The 21913-nt window shown below is 53.4% G+C and overlaps 1 protein-coding gene across 2 annotated transcripts in view; it reads right to left on the bottom strand.

The window, feature by feature from the left end:
• Positions 1-8477: 8477 nt before the first annotated feature.
• Positions 8478-21913, bottom strand: part of LOC121277189 (dual specificity testis-specific protein kinase 1-like) — a 264934-nt gene continuing 251498 nt past the window's right edge. For both annotated transcript variants that reach the window (XM_041186332.1, XM_041186333.1), the window contains exon 10: positions 8478-9848. In XM_041186332.1, the coding sequence (XP_041042266.1) occupies positions 8551-9848 (1298 nt within the window). In that variant the 3' untranslated portion in view covers positions 8478-8550. The remainder of the gene's footprint in view (positions 9849-21913) is intronic.

Genomic DNA, 21913 nt, shown 5'->3' with positions numbered 1-21913 from the left:
AGAGGTGATCCAGGGGGGTGTAGGAATGATCATGGACGATCATGAATGAATAGCTTGACTGATGGTATACAGGAATTTTTCAGTTACCAATACTGAGGATGCACTGGATGGACCACAAATCACACAACAGCTTTGAAATCACAGCTGCAAGCCATGAAACAAGACCTAGCTTGCTTGATGTGTATTTGATACAGCAAAGGAGGCCATTCAGCCCACTGAGCACATGCAAGCTCTTTTGAGCTATCCATTTAGCCCCATTCCCCTGCTCTTTCCCCAGAGCCCTTCAAGTATTTATCCAATTCCATTTTGAAAGTTACTATTGAATCTGCGTTCACCACCTTTTCAGGCAATGCATTCCAAATCACAAGTGGGCAGGGCTGTACCCTCTACTTATCCTCATTGTGTTTAAAAAAAAAATCCCATTACTCCTCTGCTCCATTTGGCAATTGTACAGGGAGATAGTGGTGTAGTGGTAATGTTACTGAACTAATAATCCCAGCCTAATGCTCCGGAGACAAGGGTTCAAATCCTACTTTGGCAGCTGGTGGAATTTAAATTCAGTAAATAAATCTGGAATTTAAAGCTAACGGTGACCATGAAACCATCACTGATTGTTGTAAAAACCCATGCTTTATCAATGCCCCATTTAGGAAAGGAAATCTACTATCCTTACCTGGGCTGGCCTATGTGTTGACTCTTAACTGCCCCCAGAATTGATCGGTGATACCCACGTTCCATGAAAGAATGAAAAAAAATACTTTAGAACTGTGTTCTCTGGTTAGCTCTCTACCCCAAGGAAAATAATCCCACCTCTCCATACAACTGAAGTCCCACACCCCTGGTAAACCTCCTCTCTTCCTGCACCAAGACAGTAAAACTAATTCACACAGTCATTTGGAAAATTCTCATAAATGCCATAATGAGGTGTAGTGAATTAAAATTCCTCTGAATGTCCAGCGAGTGACTGATTGCTTCATTACAGGAAGTATCTGAGATATATCAGTGCCCTGTGACTCTGCTTCACCCTTATGGCACTTTCATGTTTCACGTGGGATGAAATGTCTGGTTTCCTATCCTCTGCTCCTCCCGATTCCCACTCCCATGGAATGACTGCCACCTACTGGCTGGGAACAAAACGGTATATTTTTGACAGGGACTTGAGCACAAAATCTAGGTCGTGCTCCAAGAGGTGCCGTATTTCGGATGAGATGTCAAACTGAGGTGCTCTCAGATGGATGTAAAAGATCCCATAACACTGTTTTGAAAAAAGGGGAGTTCTCTCCGGTGCCCTGGACAATATTTTATCCTTCAACCAGCCTCACTAAAACAAATTTGGATATTATCCCAATGCTGTGTGGGAGCTTGCCATGCACAAGACTGCTGCATTTCCTACATTACAGCAGGTTACTGAAGGAAATGAATGTGGTGCAGGTGACAGGATGGGAATTAAGCAATCTCACTTTGCATTATATCTGCTGGGTGGGGAGGTCTGGTTTCTGTCCACAACTTAACCAGAAAGGGGTGGTTCTCTAATTTGTCCTCACACCCCAAGAAAGGGGCTGTTCCCACTATTTGTCCACACTCCCCAAGATGGGCTGTTCTCTCTGTCTTCTCTTCCTCCATAAGCCTGTTCTCTCTCTGTTTTAGCTCCCCCATACAGGCTATTCCCTCTATCTGTGCTCACACTGCCAAACACATGAAACACACTCACTTTTCCAGAACTGCTTCATCCTAATTCAGAGCCTATCCCGACAATCAGCACTAGGCAGGGTTCAGCCAGGACAGGATGCCAGTCCATCACAGGGCACGCACTCAGTAGGGGACAATTTACCACAGCCAATCCACCTAACCTGTGGGAGGAAACCAGAGCACCCGGCGGAAACCCACACAGACGCCGAGAACGTGCAAACACCACACAGATACCCAAAGTCAGGGTCGAACCCAGGTTGCTGGAACTGAGGCAGCAGCGCTAACCACTGAGCCCACATGTAAAACAGTTTCTTGTTAAGTGATGTCAGAGGCAGGAGCATTGCCAATATCAAGCACCTTCATTTGCTAATTTAGTAACAAAGCAAAAGAGATCAGCAATGCTGTGGAGTCCAGTGCACTCCAATGATTGCTTTGAAATCGTATTCCACTGTTAAAACGTGTACACCAAAACAGCACAGGGAGTGAGGAGTAGCTGAACAAATCATCAACTTTCTCTGTGGTCAGTTGGGAGGTGTTTACTGAAGCTAGTGACAACCCTTGATCACCTTCTCTCCACACCTGGATATTGCTGCAATTGTACAGGGCCTTGGTGAGACCACACCTGGAATATTGTGTGCAGTTTTGGTCTCCTTATCTGAGGAAGGATGTTCTTGCTATAGAGGGAGTGCAGTGAAGGTTTACCAGACTGATTCCTGGGATGGCGGGACTGACATGAGAGATTGAATGGGTTAGGATTATATGCGCTGGAGCTCAGAAGAATGAGGGGGGATCTCATAGAAACCTTATAAAATTCTAACAGGACTAGACAGGGTAGATACAGAAAGGATGTTCCTGATGGTGGGGGAGTCCAGAACCAGGGGTCACAGTCTGAGGATACGGGGTAGACCATTTAGGACTGAGATGAGAAATTTCTTCACCCAGAGAGTGGTGAGCCTGTGGAATTCGCTACCACAGAAAGTAGTTGAGGCCAAAACATTGTATGTTTTCAAGGAGTTAGATATAGCTCTTGAGGTGTAAGGGATCAAAGGGTATGGGGAGAAAGCGGGAGCAGGCTATTGAGTTGGATGATCAGCCATGATCATAATGAATGATGGAGTAGGCTCAAAGGGCCGATTAGCCTACTCCTGCTCCTATTTTCTATGTTTGCAACCACTGCTATCCAAAGGGTTATGCTGGGGTTTGCTGATCCCATCCTGTGGTACAATCCTTGCTACAATCAACCACAGCATTGGCAGTTGCTGCTCCTTTAAAATAAGCCATTCTGTTTGAGGATTTATGATTTCACTGATGTACCCGTACTGTAAATTCTGATGTATAAGCATTGCTTGATTCATAGGCCGAGATGAGTTATGCGTTTGTAGTGGTTAACAAATCAGACTCCACTTGTGTTCGCAAATAGATTTGAGGTGGAACTGATTAGCCCCTCCAGCCAAATTGTGCTCTTCTGTTCCTGTCACCCCTGCCCCCCGCCTGCAGTTGATTGTAGCAGATGTTCTGAGGTTGCCAGTGAGAGCCTGAACATTAGATAGCAGATGGGGCATAGGCTGCAGCACCTTGGAACATGGTACGAAAGGTGCTTTGTTCATTGTTGGAAGAGGACAATCCTCCATGCCACGTTGTTATCTTTCATACCAACTCTCCCCATCACCCGGAATAACAAAATGAGAAATACGGAAGGTGTCAGAGACCAAAGCTTTATTAAACTCTCTTGACTCATCCGTCAGGCAGACAATATAGAGCAAATATTAACTTCAATGTTTACAAAAGGTGTCCTCAAAACAGAACAATATTCGCCCAATTTACAACAAAATACCTGTGCACTTACAGGAGTCTCTCAGGGAGATATATCTGTACGCTGACTTGTGTCTCAGTTCCCCTTTCAAAGGGAAATATATTTGTAGGCAGACTGGTCTCTCAGTCCCACTGTCAGGGAGATATATCTGTACAGACGGGTGTGTGTGACTCTCTCTCTCTCTCGCTCAGTGTTATATCTACATCCTGGGTGATGTCTCAGTCCCTCTTTCTTGGAGATATTCGGAGCAGTAACACAATATGCACTATCTGGCCAGCCTTAGTTGTACAGATACCGTTCTACTCCCCTTTTCCCGTACAATGAATTACAAGGATACCAACATATATACACAAGAGATGGATATGGTAGCAGTCGTATGTTACCAATAATCCAGAGGCCGGGATTAATAATCAAATCCCACTATGACAGTTGGGCAATTTAAATTCAATTAATTAGATACCAATACTAACTTTTTATCCCAGATTTAATGATGACAACAGGAAACTACCGGCCAGTTGTAAAAACCCACCTGGGTCACTAATGTCCTTTAGGGAAGGAAATCTGCCCCCCTTACCCGGTCTGGCCTACATGTGACTCCAGACCCACAGCAATGTGGTCGACTGTTAACTGCCCTCTGAAATGGCCCAGCAAGCCGCTCAGTTGCATCAACCACTACGAAAGGCTATAATCCGCACGGACTGCAACAGTTCAAGATGACGGCTCACCAGCACCTTCTCGAGGGCAATTTGGAATGGGCAATAAATACCAGTCATGCCAGCAAAGCCCGCATTCCATAAATGAAAGAAAAAATGCTGGGATTCTATTGTTTTCTCCTAATCCCACAGAGAACAAAGAGAACCAGCAGGTACCCAGCCAGGTGATAAAGAGGTGACTGCCCTAGTCTGTCCACATTATAAAGTTGCAAAGTATGGCCAAAAATGAAAACAGATTTTTACAGGTACGAAACTTGTCATAAATATACATTCTTCAGCGTTTGAAGCATCTATTCAAATTCACTGTTTCATTCCCATTAAAGCCTCCCATACTGGCAGGTGATAGGCCAACTATAGCTGCGGCAATAGTGCCAACTGTGTGCTATCAGTTGAGGGGGAATGGAAAGGCCAGTACCTCCCTTAAGAGGGAGTTTGGAGAATAAACCCCTCCCCTGTGAATAATGGATATTGCTTAAAGCAGTGTGAGCAAGCAACCTGACTTTTAAAAAAAATGAATAAAACTGAGTGCGTGATGCAAAAAATTAAGGACAAAAGCTCCCCTTGGCTTTGCAGATCACTTTAGGAGCAGGTTTAGACTTCACTCATGTCAGGCTGATTTATGCAGTACAGCACTGTGTGCTGCTGGATATAAATGGTACTACGTTAACCAAGCCTCCCCCTTTATCTGGGTTAAAATAAAATTGAGAGAAATGATTAATATAAGGCGCTTCCAAGTCTAAATAAAGCATTTTTAACCAAAGCAACCATGCACATATATATACAAGGCCTGAATGAGGCCTTTTGATTGACTGGATTGGGAGGGTGCAGGAGGAAGGGGGAAATGGGGCAGGAGCAAGGATGGTGGGGTGGGTAAGGAGAGCAGTGATGGCAAGGGGGAGACGGTGATGGCAGGATGGGGAGGGAGGCGGTGACTGGTGATGGGGGGGGAGATGGTGTGGCGGAGGGGGGGAGATGGGGTGGAGGAGGGGGGAGATGGGGTGAGATGGTGATTGGGGGGGAGATGGTGACGGCGTGTGAAGATGGTGACGGGGGGAGATGGTGACGGCGGGGGGGGGGGATGGTGACGGCGGGGGGGGGGGGGGGGGGGGGTGGTGACGGCGGGAGATGGTGACGGGGGGAGATGGTGACGGAGGGGGGAGATGGTGACGGAGGGGGGAGATGGTGACGTGGGGAGATGGTGATGGGGGGAGATGGTGACGGCAGGGGGAGATGGTGACGGCAGGGGGAGATGGTGACGGAGGGGGGAAATGGTGACGGAGGGGGGAGATGGTGACGGAGGGGGGAGATGGTGACGGAGGGGGGAGATGGTGACGGAGGGGGGAGATGGTGACGGGGGGAGATGGTGACGGGGGGGGGGGGGAGATGGTGATGGCGGGAGATGGTGACGGGGGGAGATGGTGACGGAGGGGGGAGATGGTGACGGAGGGGGGAGATGGTGACGGAGGGGGGAGATGGTGACGGAGGGGGGAGATGGTGACGGAGGGGGGAGATGGTGACGGGGATGGGGGATGGTGATGGGGGAGATGGTGACGGTGGGGGGGGAGATGGTGACGGGATTGTAGAGATGGTGACGGGGGGGAGGAGGAGATGGTGAAGGGGGGGAGGAGGAGATGGTGAAGGGGGGGAGGAGGAGATGGTGAAGGGGGGGAGGAGGAGATGGTGAAGAGGGGGAGATGGTGACAGGGGAGGGGGAGATGGTGACGGGGGGAGATGGTGACGGAGGGTGATGGTGACGGGGGGAGATGGTGACGGAGGGTGAAGATGGTGACGGAGGGGGGAGATGGTGACGGAGGGGGGAGATGGTGACGGAGGGGGGAGATGGTGACGGAGGGGGGAGATGGTGACGGAGGGGGGAGATGGTGACGGGGGGGGGGGAGAGATGGTGACGGGATTGGAGAGATGGTGACGGGGGAGGGGGAGATGGTGACGGGGGGAGATGGTGACGGGATTGGAGAGATGGTGACGGGGGAGGGGGAGATGGTGACGGGGGGTGAAGATGGCGACGGAGGGTGAAGATGGTGACGGAGGGTGAAGATGGTGACGGAGGGTGAAGATGGTGACGGAGGGTGAAGATGGTGACGGGGGGAGATGGTGACGGAGGGGGGAGATGGTGACGGAGGGGGGAGATGGTGACGGAGGGGGGAGATGGTGACGGGGGGAGATGGTGGCGGGGGGGGGGGAAGAGATGGTGACGGGATTGGAGAGATGGTGACGGGGGAGGGGGAGATGGTGACGGGGGGAGATGGTGACGGGGGGGGGGGGAGAGATGGTGACGGGATTGGAGAGATGGTGACGGGGGAGGGGGAGATGGTGACGGGGGGTGAAGATGGTGACGGTGAAGATGGTGACGGAGGGTGAAGATGGTGACGGAGGGTGAAGATGGTGACGGAGGGTGAAGATGGTGACGGGGGGAGATGGTGACGGGGGGAGATGGTGACGGGGGGAGATGGTGACGGGGGGTGAAGATGGTGATGGGGGAGATGGTGACGGTGGGGGGGTTAGATGGTGATGGGGGAGATGGTGACGGTGGGGGGGGGGGATATGGTGACGGGGGGGTGAAGATGGTGACGGGGGGTGAAGATGGTGACGGGGGGTGAAGATGGTGATGGAGGGTGAAGATGGTGACGGGGGGAGATGGTGACGGAGGGAGATGGTGACGGGGGGAGATGGTGACGGAGGGTGAAGATGGTGATGGAGGGTGAAGATGGTGACGGGGGGAGATGGTGACGGGGGGTGAAGATGGTGATGGGGGAGATGGTGACGGTGGGGGGGGGGAGATGGTGACGGGGGGGAGGGGAGAGATGGTACTGGGGGAGATGGTGACGGGGGGGCAAGGGGAGATGGTGACGGTGGGGGGGGGAGATGGTGACGGGGGGAGGGGGGAGATGGTGACGGGGGGAGATGGTGACGGGGGGGCAAGGGGAGATGGTGACGGGGGGGGGGAAGGGGAGATGGTGACGGGGGGGGAAGGGGAGATGGTGACGGGGGGGGGGCAAGGGGAGATGGTGACGGGGGGGGCAAGGGGAGATGGTGACGGGGGGGGCAAGGGGAGATGGTGACGGGGGGGGAAGGGGAGATGGTGACGGGGGGGCAAGGGGAGATGGTGACGGGGGGGGGAGAAGGGGAGATGGTAACGGGGGGGGGGAGGGGAGATGGTGACGGGGGGACAAGGGGAGATGGTGACGGGGGGGGGGGGGGGGGGGGAAGGGGAGATGGTGACGGGGGGGGAGAGATGGTGACGGGGGGGCAGAGATGGTGACGGGGGGCAGAGATGGTGACGGGGGGCAGAGATGGTGACGGGGGGCAGAGATGGTGACGGGGGGCAGAGATGGTGACGGGGGGGGCAAGGGGAGATGGTAACGGGGGGGGGGGAAGGGGAGATGGTAACGGGGGGGGGAAGGGGAGATGGTGATGGGGGGGCAAGGGGAGATGGTGACGGGGGGGCAAGGGGAGATGGTGACGCTGGGGGGGAGAGATGGTGACGCTGGGGGGAGAGATGGTGACGGGGGGGCAGAGATGGTGACGGGGGGGCAGAGATGGTGACGGGGGGGCAGAGATGGTGACGGGGGGGCAGAGATGGTGACGGGGGGGCAGAGATGGTGACGGGGGGGCAGAGATGGTGACGGGAGGGCAGAGATGGTGACGGGGGGGGCAGAGATGGTGACGGGGGGGGGCAGAGATGGTGACGGGGGGAGATGGTGACGGGGGGGCAGAGATGGTGACGGGGGGGCACAGATGGTGACGGGGGGGCACAGATGGTGACGGGGGGGCACAGATGGTGACGGGGGGGGGCAGAGATGGTGACGGGGGGGGGCAGAGATGGTGACGGGGGGGACGGGGGGAGATGGTGACGGGGGGGCAGAGATGGTGACGGGGGGGCACAGATGGTGACGGGGGGGGCAGAGATGGTGACGGGGGAGAGATGGTGACGGGGGGGAGATGGTGACGGGGGGAGGGGAGATGGTGATGGGGGGAGGGGAGATGGTGATGGGGGGGGAGATGGTGACGGGGGGGGAGATGGTGACGGGGGGAGGGGAGATGGTGACGGGGGGGGCGGGGGGAGATGGTGACGGGGGGAGGGGAGATGGTGACGGGGGAGGGGAGATGGTGACGGGGGGAGGGGAGATGGTGACGGGGGGGGCGGGGGGAGATGGTGACGGGGGGAGGGGAGATGGTGACGGGGGGGGCGGGGGGAGATGGTGACGGGGGGAGGGGAGATGGTGACGGGGGGGGGGTGCAGAGATGGTGACGGGGGGAGGGGAGATGGTGACGGGGAATGTCACTCAGACACAATGAGACCCTCCCCCACACTCTCTAGTGATTATTGCTAACAGCCTGTGACCCACCGGAGACCGGCCTCACCGCGCCCTCCTCCTCACCGATCAGGCGGTCGGACTCACAGTTGAGGTCGGGGTAGCCGGCCGGCTGGCTGTTTGAGCGCAGACACACCGGGGGGAACAGGAAGGCGAAGCCGCCCAGACAACAGCCTGGACAGGAGACCGGCTCATCCGGCTCCTGCTCCGCACCAGCCTCGGCGCTCATGAACTGGCCACGCTCGCTCTCCGGCAGCGCAGGCGCACTCTCCGACGGCACCCGGCGCAGAGCCTCCAGCGGAGGCTCACTCTCCGACGTCACGCGGAACAAGGTCTCCAGCGCAGGCGCACTCTCCGACGGCACCCGGCACAGGGCCTCCAGCGCAGGCGCACTCTCCGATTGCACCCGGCACAGGGCCTCGAGCGCAGGCGCACTCTCCGACGACAGCCGGCAGAGAGCCTCCAGAGCAGGCGCACTCTCCACCAGCCCCGGGCCTCCCGCTTCCAGCGAAGGCCCATCCTCCAGCGGCGTCCGACTCAGGGCATCCGGCGCCTGCGCACCCTCCCGCCCCCCGAGCCTCAGCGCATGCGCACTCCCCAGCCGCTCACGAGCGGCGGGACTGTCCGAGAATGACGGTTGGCGGCCAGGTCCCCACCGGCGACACTCGCTCACCGCCGTCAGAGTACCGTCGCTCCCACCGCCGGAATCCGGAGGGCGGTAAGTCCCGCCGTTGTCACCGAGGGCCGAACGAGGCCTGTCGGAGATGCCGCTGGGTCTGGGTGGCGGGGTCGCCAGCGGTTGGTCCTCTCTCTCAGCATCAGCATCAGCATCCTCGCCCGCGGCCGCGTCTCCCGGCCCGCCCCCCGTCCTCTGACCCCGACCGGGTGAGAGGTCAACGTCGGACAGGCCCCACCCCCCGGGGCGGAGCTCGGGCAGCGAGCGGCAGCGGCGGGCGGGCGGCGAGCCGGCGGGAAGGCCGCTGCGGGGCGGGTTGAACGGCTCCGGGGTGAGCGGCTGGGCGGCGCCGGGGGACGGCGGCGTCAGCTCGAAGCTCAGTGAGATGACCGAGCGGCTGGGCGAGTCGTACAGTTTGATCTTGCCGCCCTTCAGGTCGGCCCGGCCGGAGAAGGGGTTAATCCGGGCGGCCGGGCCCAGGCCCAGTCCCTCCGCCCCCAGGGCCGCCCGGGAGAACATGTCCGAGTGGCTGCGGGACAGGCGGGGCTCACACTGCACCCGGAGGCTGTTGGAAAGGTCTCGCTCCGTCTCTCCGCTCCCTCTCCACTCACAGGCATTGATCCCTAAGGGAGAAAACAGGCTGAGTTACAGCACGGGGTTAGATACAGAGTAAATGTCCCTCTACACTGTCCCCATCAAACACTCCCAGGACAGGTACAGCACGGGGTTAGATACAGAGTAAAGCTCCCTCTACACTGTCCCCATCAAACACTCCCAGAACAGGTGCAGCATGGGGTTAGATACAGAGTAAAGCTCTCTCTACACTGTCCTCATCAAACACTCCCAGGGCAGGTACAGCACGGGGTTAGATACAGAGTAAAACCCTCTACACTGTCCCCATCAATCACTCCAGAGCAGGTACAGCATGTGGGTAGATACAGAGTAAAGCTCCGTCTACAGTGTCCCCATCAAACACTCCCAGGACAGGTACAGCACGGGGTTAGATAGAGAGTAAAGCTCCCTCTACACTGTCCCCATCAAACAATCCCAGGACACATACAGCACGGGGTTAGATACAGTGTAAAACCCTCTACACTGTCCCCATCAAACAGTCCCAGGACAGGTACAGCACGGGGTTAGATACAGAGTAAAATTCCCTCAACAGTGTGCCCACCAAACTCTCCCAGGACAGGGACAGCATGGGATTAGATACAGCGTAAAGCTCCCTCTACACCATCCCCATCAAACACTCCCAGGACAGGTACAGCACGGGGTTAGATACAGAGTAAAGCTCCCTCTGCACTGTCCCCATCAAATACACCCAGGGCAGGTACAGCACAGGGATAGATACAGAGTAAAGCTCCCTCTACACTGTCCCCATCAAACACTCCCAGGACAGGTACAGCACGGGGTTAGATACAGAGTAAAGCTCCCTCTGCACTGTCCCCATCAAATACACCCAGGGCAGGTACAGCACAGGGATAGATACAGAGTAAAGCTCCCTCTACACTGTCCCCATCAAATACTCCCAGGACAGGTACAGCATGGGGTTGGATACAGAGTAAACCTCCCTCTACACCAACCCATCAAACACTCCCAGGACTGGTACAGCACGGGGTTAGATGCAGAGTAAAGCTCCCTCGGCACCGGCCCCATCAAACACTCCCAGACAGGTACAGCATGTGGTTGGATACAGAGTAAACCTCCCTCTACACTGTCCCCATCAAACACTCCCAGGACAGGTACAGCACGGTGTTAGATACAGAGTAAAGCTCCCTCTACACCGTCCCCATCAAACACTCCCAGGACAGGTACAGCTCAGGGTTAGATAAAGTATAAAGCTCCCTCTACACCGTCCCCATCAAACACTCCGAGGACAGGTATAGCATGTGGTTAGATACAGAGTAAAGCTCCGTCAACAGTGTCCCCATCAAACACTCCCAGGACAGGTACAGCACGGGGTTAGATACAGAGTAAAACCCTCTACATCATCCCCATCAATCACTTCCAGGACAGGTACAGCACGGGGTTAGATACAGAGTAAAACCCTCTACACCATCCCCATCAATCACTCCCAGCACAGGTACAGTACGGGGTTAGATACAGAGTAAAACCCTCTACACTGTCCCCATCAAACAATCCCAGGACACATACAGCATGGGGTTAGATGCAGAGCAAAACCCTCTACACTGTCCCCATCAAACAATCCCAGGACAGGAACAGCACGGGGTTAGATACAGAGTAAAGCTCCCTCTACACCGTCCCCATCAAACACTCCCATGACAGATACAGCACGGGGTTAGATACAGAGTAAAGCTCCCTCCACGCCGTCCTCATCAAACACTCCCAGGACAGGTACAGCAAGGGGTTAGATACAGAGTAAATCTCCCTCTACACTGTCCCCATCAAACACTCCCAGAACAGGTGCAGCACGGAGTTAGATACAGAGTAAAGCTCCCGCTACACTGTCCCCATCAAACACTCCCAGGACAGGTACAGCTTGGGGTTAGATACAGAGTAAAGCTCCCACTACACTGTCCTCATCAAACACTCCCAGGGCAGGTAGAGCACAGGGTTAGATAAAGTGTAAAGCTCCCTCTACACCGTCCCCATCAAACACTCCCAGGACAGGTACAGCACGGGATTAGATACACAGTAAATCTCCCTCTACACTGTCCCCATCAAACACTCCCAGGGCAGGTACAGCACGGGGTTAGATACAGAGTAAAACCCTCTACACCATCCCCATCAATCACTTCCAGGACAGGTACAGCATGGGGTTAGATACAGAGGAAAACCCTCTACACCATCCCCATCAATCACTCCCAGCACAGGTACAGTACGGGGTTAGATACAGAGTAAAACCCTCTACACTGTCCCCATCAAACAATCCCAGGACACATACAGCACGGGGTTAGATGCAGAGTAAAACCCTCTACACTGTCCCCATCAAACAATCCCAGGACAGGAACAGCATGGGGTTAGATACAGAGTAAAGCTCCCTCTACACCGTCCCCATCAAACACTCCCAGGACAGGTACAGCACGGGGTTAGATACAGAGTAAATCTCCCTCTACACTGTCCCCATCAAACACTCCCAGAACAGGTGCAGCACGGAGTTAGATACAGAGTAAAGCTCCCGCTACACTGTCCCCATCAAACACTCCCAGGACAGGTACAGCTTGGGGTTAGATACAGAGTAAAGCTCCCACTACACTGTCCTCATCAAACACTCCCAGGGCAGGTAGAGCACAGGGTTAGATAAAGTGTAAAGCTCCCTCTACACCGTCCCCATCAAACACTCCCAGGACAGGTACAGCACGGGGTTAGATACAGAGTAAAGCTCCCTCTACATTGTCCCCATCAAATACTCCCAGGACAGATAAAGCATGGGGTTAGATACAGAGTAAACATCCTTCTACACCGTCCGCATCAAACACTCCGAGGACAGGTACAGCACGGGGTTAGATACAGAGTAAAGCTCCCTCGACACTGTCCCCATCAAACAATCCCAGGACAGGTACAGCACGGGGTTAGATAGAGAGTAAATCTCCCTCTACACTGTCCCCATCAAACAATCCCAGGACACATACAGCACGGGGTTAGATACAGAGTAAAACCCTCTACACTGTCCCCATCAAACACTCCCAGGACAGGTACAGCACGGGGTTAGATACAGAGTAAAATTCCCTCTACACTGTCCCCATCAATCACTCCCAGGACACGTACAACACAGGGTTAGATACAAAGTAAAGCTCCCTCAACAGTGTGCCCACCAAACTCTCCCAGGACAGGGACAGCATGGGATTGGATACAGCGTAAAGCTCCCTCTACACCATCCCCATCAAACACTCCCAGGACAGGTACAGCATGGGGTTAGATACAGAGTAAAGCTCCCTCTGCACTGTCCCCATCAAATACACCCAGGGCAGGTACAGCACAGGGATAGATACAGAGTAAAGCTCCCTCTACACTGTCCCCATCAAATACTCCCAGGACAGGTACAGCATGGGGTTGGATACAGAGTAAAGCTCCCTCTACACCAACCCATCAAACACTCCCAGGACTGGTACAGCACGGGGTTAGATGCAGAGTAAAGCTCCCTCGGCACCGGCCCCATCAAACACTCCCAGACAGGTACAGCATGTGGTTGGATACAGAGTAAACCTCCCTCTACACTGTCCCCATCAAACACTCCCAGGACAGGTACAGCACGGGGTTAGATACAGAGTAAAGCTCCCTCTACACCGTCCCCATCAAACACTCCCAGGACAGGTACAGCACAGGGTTAGATAAAGTATAAAGCTCCCTCTACACCGTCCCCATCAAACACTCCGAGGACAGGTATAGCATGTGGTTAGATACAGAGTAAAGCTCCGTCAACCGTGTCCCCATCAAACACTCCCAGGACAGGTACAGCACGGGGTTAGATACAGAGTAAAACCCTCTACATCATCCCCATCAATCACTTCCAGGGCAGGTACAGCACGGGGTTAGATACAGAGTAAAACCCTCTACACCATCCCCATCAATCACTCCCAGCACAGGTACAGTACGGGGTTAGATACAGAGTAAAACCCTCTACACTGTCCCCATCAAACAATCCCAGGACACATACAGCCTGGGGTTAGATGCAGAGCAAAACCCTCTACACTGTCCCCATCAAACAATCCCAGGACAGGAACAGCACGGGGTTAGATACAGAGTAAAGCTCCCTCTACACCGTCCCCATCAAACACTCCCATGACAGATACAGCACGGGGTTAGATACAGAGTAAAGCTCCCTCCACGCCGTCCTCATCAAACACTCCCAGGACAGGTACAGCAAGGGGTTAGATACAGAGTAAATCTCCCTCTACACTGTCCCCATCAAACACTCCCAGAACAGGTGCAGCACGGAGTTAGATACAGAGTAAAGCTCCCGCTACACTGTCCCCATCAAACACTCCCAGGACAGGTACAGCTTGGGGTTAGATACAGAGTAAAGCTCCCACTACACTGTCCTCATCAAACACTCCCAGGGCAGGTAGAGCACAGGGTTAGATAAAGTGTAAAGCTCCCTCTACACCGTCCCCATCAAACACTCCCAGGACAGGTACAGCACGGGATTAGATACACAGTAAATCTCCCTCTACACTGTCCCCATCAAACACTCCCAGGGCAGGTACAGCACGGGGTTAGATACAGAGTAAAACCCTCTACACTGTCCCCATCAATCACTCCAGAGCAGGTACAGCACGTGGTTAGATACAGAGTAAAGCTCCGTCTACAGTGTCCCCATCAAACACTCCCAGGACAGGTACAGCACCGGGTCAGATACAGAGTAAAACCCTCTACACCATCCCCATCAATCACTCCCAGAGCAGGTACAGCACGTGGTTAGATACAGAGTAAAACCCTCTACACTGACCCCATCAATCACTCCAGAGCAGGTACAGCACGTGGTTAGATACAGAGTAAAGCTCCGTCTACAGTGTCCCCATCAAACACTCCCAGGACAGGTACAGCACGGGGTTAGATACAGAGTAAAACCCTCTACAACATCCCCATCAATCACTCCCAGGACAGGTACAGCACGGGGTTAGATACAGAGTAAAACCCTCTACACTGTCCCCATCAAACAATACCAGGACAGATACAGCACGGGGTTAGATACAGAGTAAAGCTCCTTCTACGCCGTCCCCATCAAACACTCCCAGGACAGGTACAGCATGGGGTTAGATACAGAGTAAAGCTCCCTCGACATCGTCCTCATCAAACACTCCCAGGACAGGTACGGCACGGGGTTAGATACAGAGTAAAGCTCCCTCGACACTGTCCCCATCAAACAATCCCAGGACAGGTACAGCACGGGGTTAGATAGAGAGTAAAGCTCCCTCTACACTGTCCCCATCAAACAATCCCAGGACACATACAGCACGGGGTTAGATACAGTGTAAAACCCTCTACACTGTCCCCATCAAACACTCCCAGGACAGGTACAGCACGGGGTTAGATACAGAGTAAAGCTCCCTCTACACCAACCCATCAAACACTCCCAGACAGGTACAGCATGTGGTTGGATACAGAGTAAACCTCCCTTTACACTGTCCCCATCAAACACTCCCAGAACAGGTGCAGCACGGAGTTAGATACAGAGTAAAGCTCCCGCTACACTGTCCCCATCAAACACTCCCAGGACAGGTACAGCTTGGGGTTAGATACAGAGTAAAGCTCCCACTACACTGTCCTCATCAAACACTCCCAGGGCAGGTAGAGCACAGGGTTAGATAAAGTGTAAAGCTCCCTCTACACCGTCCCCATCAAACACTCCCAGGACAGGTACAGCACGGGGTTAGATACAGAGTAAAGCTCCCTCTACATTGTCCCCATCAAATACTCCCAGGACAGATAAAGCATGGGGTTAGATACAGAGTAAACATCCTTCTACACCGTCCGCATCAAACACTCCGAGGACAGGTACAGCACGGGGTTAGATACAGAGTAAAGCTCCCTCGACACTGTCCCCATCAAACAATCCCAGGACAGGTACACCACGGGGTTAGATAGAGAGTAAATCTCCCTCTACACTGTCCCCATCAAACAATCCCAGGACACATACAGCACGGGGTTAGATACAGAGTAAAACCCTCTACACTGTCCCCATCAAACACTCCCAGGACAGGTACAGCACGGGGTTAGATACAGAGTAAATCTCCCTCTACACTGTCCCCATCAATCACTCCCAGGACACGTACAACACAGGGTTAGATACAAAGTAAAGCTCCCTCAACAGCTGTGCCCCACCAAACTCTCCCAGGACAGGGACAGCATGGGATTGGATACAGCGTAAAGCTCCCTCTACACCATCCCCATCAAACACTCCCAGGACAGGTACAGCACTGGGGTTAGATACAGAGTAAAGATCCCTCTGCACTGTCCCCATCAAATACACCCAGGGCAGGTACAGCACAGGGATAGATACAGAGTAAAGCTCCCTCTACACTGTCCCCATCAAATACTCCCAGGACAGGTACAGCATGGGGTTGGATACAGAGTAAAGCTCCCTCTACACCAACCCATCAAACACTCCCAGGACTGGTACAGCACGGGGTTAGATGCAGAGTAAAGCTCCCTCGGCACCGGCCCCATCAAACACTCCCAGACAGGTACAGCATGTGGTTGGATACAGAGTAAACCTCCCTCTACACTGTCCCCATCAAACACTCCCAGGACAGGTACAGCACGGGGTTAGATACAGAGTAAAATTCCCTCTACACTGTCCCCATCAATCACTCCCAGGACACGTACAACACAGGGTTAGATACAAAGTAAAGCTCCCTCAACAGTGTGCCCCACCAAACTCTCCCAGGACAGGGACAGCATGGGATTGGATACAGCGTAAAGCTCCCTCTACACCATCCCCATCAAACACTCCCAGGACAGGTACAGCATGGGGTTAGATACAGAGTAAAGCTCCCTCTGCACTGTCCCCATCAAATACACCCAGGGCAGGTACAGCACAGGGATAGATACAGAGTAAAGCTCCCTCTACACTGTCCCCATCAAATACTCCCAGGACAGGTACAGCATGGGGTTGGATACAGAGTAAAGCTCCCTCTACACCAACCCATCAAACACTCCCAGGACTGGTACAGCACGGGGTTAGATGCAGAGTAAAGCTCCCTCGGCACCGGCCCCATCAAACACTCCCAGACAGGTACAGCATGTGGTTGGATACAGAGTAAACCTCCCTCTACACTGTCCCCATCAAACACTCCCAGGACAGGTACAGCACGGGGTTAGATACAGAGTAAAGCTCCCTCTACACCGTCCCCATCAAACACTCCCAGGACAGGTACAGCACAGGGTTAGATAAAGTATAAAGCTCCCTCTACACCGTCCCCATCAAACACTCCGAGGACAGGTATAGCATGTGGTTAGATACAGAGTAAAGCTCCGTCAACCGTGTCCCCATCAAACACTCCCAGGACAGGTACAGCACGGGGTTAGATACAGAGTAAAACCCTCTACATCATCCCCATCAATCACTTCCAGGGCAGGTACAGCACGGGGTTAGATACAGAGTAAAACCCTCTACACCATCCCCATCAATCACTCCCAGCACAGGTACAGTACGGGGTTAGATACAGAGTAAAACCCTCTACACTGTCCCCATCAAACAATCCCAGGACACATACAGCATGGGGTTAGATGCAGAGCAAAACCCTCTACACTGTCCCCATCAAACAATCCCAGGACAGGAACAGCACGGGGTTAGATACAGAGTAAAGCTCCCTCTACACCGTCCCCATCAAACACTCCCATGACAGATACAGCACGGGGTTAGATACAGAGTAAAGCTCCCTCCACGCCGTCCTCATCAAACACTCCCAGGACAGGTACAGCAAGGGGTTAGATACAGAGTAAATCTCCCTCTACACTGTCCCCATCAAACACTCCCAGAACAGGTGCAGCACGGAGTTAGATACAGAGTAAAGCTCCCGCTACACTGTCCCCATCAAACACTCCCAGGACAGGTACAGCTTGGGGTTAGATACAGAGTAAAGCTCCCACTACACTGTCCTCATCAAACACTCCCAGGGCAGGTAGAGCACAGGGTTAGATAAAGTGTAAAGCTCCCTCTACACCGTCCCCATCAAACACTCCCAGGACAGGTACAGCACGGGATTAGATACACAGTAAATCTCCCTCTACACTGTCCCCATCAAACACTCCCAGGGCAGGTACAGCACGGGGTTAGATACAGAGTAAAACCCTCTACACTGTCCCCATCAATCACTCCAGAGCAGGTACAGCACGTGGTTAGATACAGAGTAAAGCTCCGTCTACAGTGTCCCCATCAAACACTCCCAGGACAGGTACAGCACGGGGTCAGATACAGAGTAAAACCCTCTACACCATCCCCATCAATCACTCCCAGAGCAGGTACAGCACGTGGTTAGATACAGAGTAAAACCCTCTACACTGTCCCCATCAATCACTCCAGAGCAGGTACAGCACGTGGTTAGATACAGAGTAAAGCTCCGTCTACAGTGTCCCCATCAAACACTCCCAGGACAGGTACAGCACGGGGTTAGATACAGAGTAAAACCCTCTACAACATCCCCATCAAACACTCCCAGGACAGGTACAGCACGGGGTTAGATACAGAGTAAAACCCTCTACACTGTCCCCATCAAACACTCCCAGGACAGGTACAGCACGGGGTTAGATACAGAGTAAAGCTCCCTCTACACCGTCCCCATCAAACACTCCAAGGACAGGTACAGAATGGGGTTAGATACAGAGTAAACTCCCTCGACACTGTCCCCATCAAACACTCCCAGGACAGGTACAGCACTGGGTTAGATACAGAGTAAAGCTCCCTCTACAGTGTCCCCATCAAACACTCCCAGGACAGGTACAGCATGGGGTTAGATACAGAGTAAAGCTCCCTCTACACCATCCCCATCAAACACTCCCAGGACAGGTACAGCACGGGGTTAGATACAGAGTAAAGCTCCCTCTGCACTGTCCCCATCAAATACACCCAGGGCAGGTACAGCACAGGGATAGATACAGAGTAAAGCTCCCTCTACACTGTCCCCATCAAATACTCCCAGGACAGGTACAGCATGGGGTTGGATACAGAGTAAAGCTCCCTCTACACCAACCCATCAAACACTCCCAGGACTGGTACAGCACGGGGTTAGATGCAGAGTAAAGCTCCCTCGGCACCGGCCCCATCAAACACTCCCAGACAGGTACAGCATGTGGTTGGATACAGAGTAAACCTCCCTCTACACTGTCCCCATCAAACACTCCCAGGACAGGTACAGCACGGGGTTAGATACAGAGTAAAATTCCCTCTACACTGTCCCCATCAATCACTCCCAGGACACGTACAACACAGGGTTAGATACAAAGTAAAGCTCCCTCAACAGTGTGCCCACCAAACTCTCCCAGGACAGGGACAGCATGGGATTGGATACAGCGTAAAGCTCCCTCTACACCATCCCCATCAAACACTCCCAGGACAGGTACAGCATGGGGTTAGATACAGAGTAAAGCTCCCTCTGCACTGTCCCCATCAAATACACCCAGGGCAGGTACAGCACAGGGATAGATACAGAGTAAAGCTCCCTCTACACTGTCCCCATCAAATACTCCCAGGACAGGTACAGCATGGGGTTGGATACAGAGTAAAGCTCCCTCTACACCAACCCATCAAACACTCCCAGGACTGGTACAGCACGGGGTTAGATGCAGAGTAAAGCTCCCTCGGCACCGGCCCCATCAAACACTCCCAGACAGGTACAGCATGTGGTTGGATACAGAGTAAACCTCCCTCTACACTGTCCCCATCAAACACTCCCAGGACAGGTACAGCACGGGGTTAGATACAGAGTAAAGCTCCCTCTACACCGTCCCCATCAAACACTCCCAGGACAGGTACAGCACAGGGTTAGATAAAGTATAAAGCTCCCTCTACACCGTCCCCATCAAACACTCCGAGGACAGGTATAGCATGTGGTTAGATACAGAGTAAAGCTCCGTCAACCGTGTCCCCATCAAACACTCCCAGGACAGGTACAGCACGGGGTTAGATACAGAGTAAAACCCTCTACATCATCCCCATCAATCACTTCCAGGGCAGGTACAGCACGGGGTTAGATACAGAGTAAAACCCTCTACACCATCCCCATCAATCACTCCCAGCACAGGTACAGTACGGGGTTAGATACAGAGTAAAACCCTCTACACTGTCCCCATCAAACAATCCCAGGACACATACAGCCTGGGGTTAGATGCAGAGCAAAACCCTCTACACTGTCCCCATCAAACAATCCCAGGACAGGAACAGCACGGGGTTAGATACAGAGTAAAGCTCCCTCTACACCGTCCCCATCAAACACTCCCATGACAGATACAGCACGGGGTTAGATACAGAGTAAAGCTCCCTCCACGCCGTCCTCATCAAACACTCCCAGGACAGGTACAGCAAGGGGTTAGATACAGAGTAAATCTCCCTCTACACTGTCCCCATCAAACACTCCCAGAACAGGTGCAGCACGGAGTTAGATACAGAGTAAAGCTCCCGCTACACTGTCCCCATCAAACACTCCCAGGACAGGTACAGCTTGGGGTTAGATACAGAGTAAAGCTCCCACTACACTGTCCTCATCAAACACTCCCAGGGCAGGTAGAGCACAGGGTTAGATAAAGTGTAAAGCTCCCTCTACACCGTCCCCATCAAACACTCCCAGGACAGGTACAGCACGGGATTAGATACACAGTAAATCTCCCTCTACACTGTCCCCATCAAACACTCCCAGGGCAGGTACAGCACGGGGTTAGATACAGAGTAAAACCCTCTACACTGTCCCCATCAATCACTCCAGAGCAGGTACAGCACGTGGTTAGATACAGAGTAAAGCTCCGTCTACAGTGTCCCCATCAAACACTCCCAGGACAGGTACAGCACGGGGTCAGATACAGAGTAAAACCCTCTACACCATCCCCATCAATCACTCCCAGAGCAGGTACAGCACGTGGTTAGATACAGAGTAAAACCCTCTACACTGTCCCCATCAATCACTCCAGAGCAGGTACAGCACGTGGTTAGATACAGAGTAAAGCTCCGTCTACAGTGTCCCCATCAAACACTCCCAGGACAGGTACAGCACGGGGTTAGATACAGAGTAAAACCCTCTACAACATCCCCATCAATCACTCCCAGGACAGGTACAGCACGGGGTTAGATACAGAGTAAAACCCTCTACACTGTCCCCATCAAACAATACCAGGACAGATACAGCACGGGGTTAGATACAGAGTAAAGCTCCTTCTACGCCGTCCCCATCAAACACTCCCAGGACAGGTACAGCATGGGGTTAGATACAGAGTAAAGCTCCCTCGACATCGTCCTCATCAAACACTCCCAGGACAGGTACGGCACGGGGTTAGATACAGAGTAAAGCTCCCTCGACACTGTCCCCATCAAACAATCCCAGGACAGGTACAGCACGGGGTTAGATAGAGAGTAAAGCTCCCTCTACACTGTCCCCATCAAACAATCCCAGGACACATACAGCACGGGGTTAGATACAGTGTAAAACCCTCTACACTGTCCCCATCAAACACTCCCAGGACAGGTACAGCACGGGGTTAGATACAGAGTAAAGCTCCCTCTACACCAACCCATCAAACACTCCCAGACAGGTACAGCATGTGGTTGGATACAGAGTAAACCTCCCTTTACACTGTCCCCATCAAACACTCCCAGAACAGGTGCAGCACGGAGTTAGATACAGAGTAAAGCTCCCGCTACACTGTCCCCATCAAACACTCCCAGGACAGGTACAGCTTGGGGTTAGATACAGAGTAAAGCTCCCACTACACTGTCCTCATCAAACACTCCCAGGGCAGGTAGAGCACAGGGTTAGATAAAGTGTAAAGCTCCCTCTACACCGTCCCCATCAAACACTCCCAGGACAGGTACAGCACGGGGTTAGATACAGAGTAAAGCTCCCTCTACATTGTCCCCATCAAACACTCCCAGGACAGGTACAGCATGGGGTTAGATACAGAGTAAAGCTCCTTCTACACCGTCCCCATCAAACACTCCGAGGACAGGTACAGCACGGGGTTAGATACAGAGTAAAGCTCCCTCGACACTGTCCCCATCAAACAATCCCAGGACAGG

This window comes from Carcharodon carcharias, chromosome 4 (assembly GCF_017639515.1).
Source record: "Carcharodon carcharias isolate sCarCar2 chromosome 4, sCarCar2.pri, whole genome shotgun sequence".
Lineage (NCBI taxonomy): Eukaryota > Metazoa > Chordata > Chondrichthyes > Lamniformes > Lamnidae > Carcharodon > Carcharodon carcharias.
The sequence above is the reverse complement of the archived record's forward strand: the minus strand, read 5'-3'. Positions and strand labels throughout refer to the sequence as shown.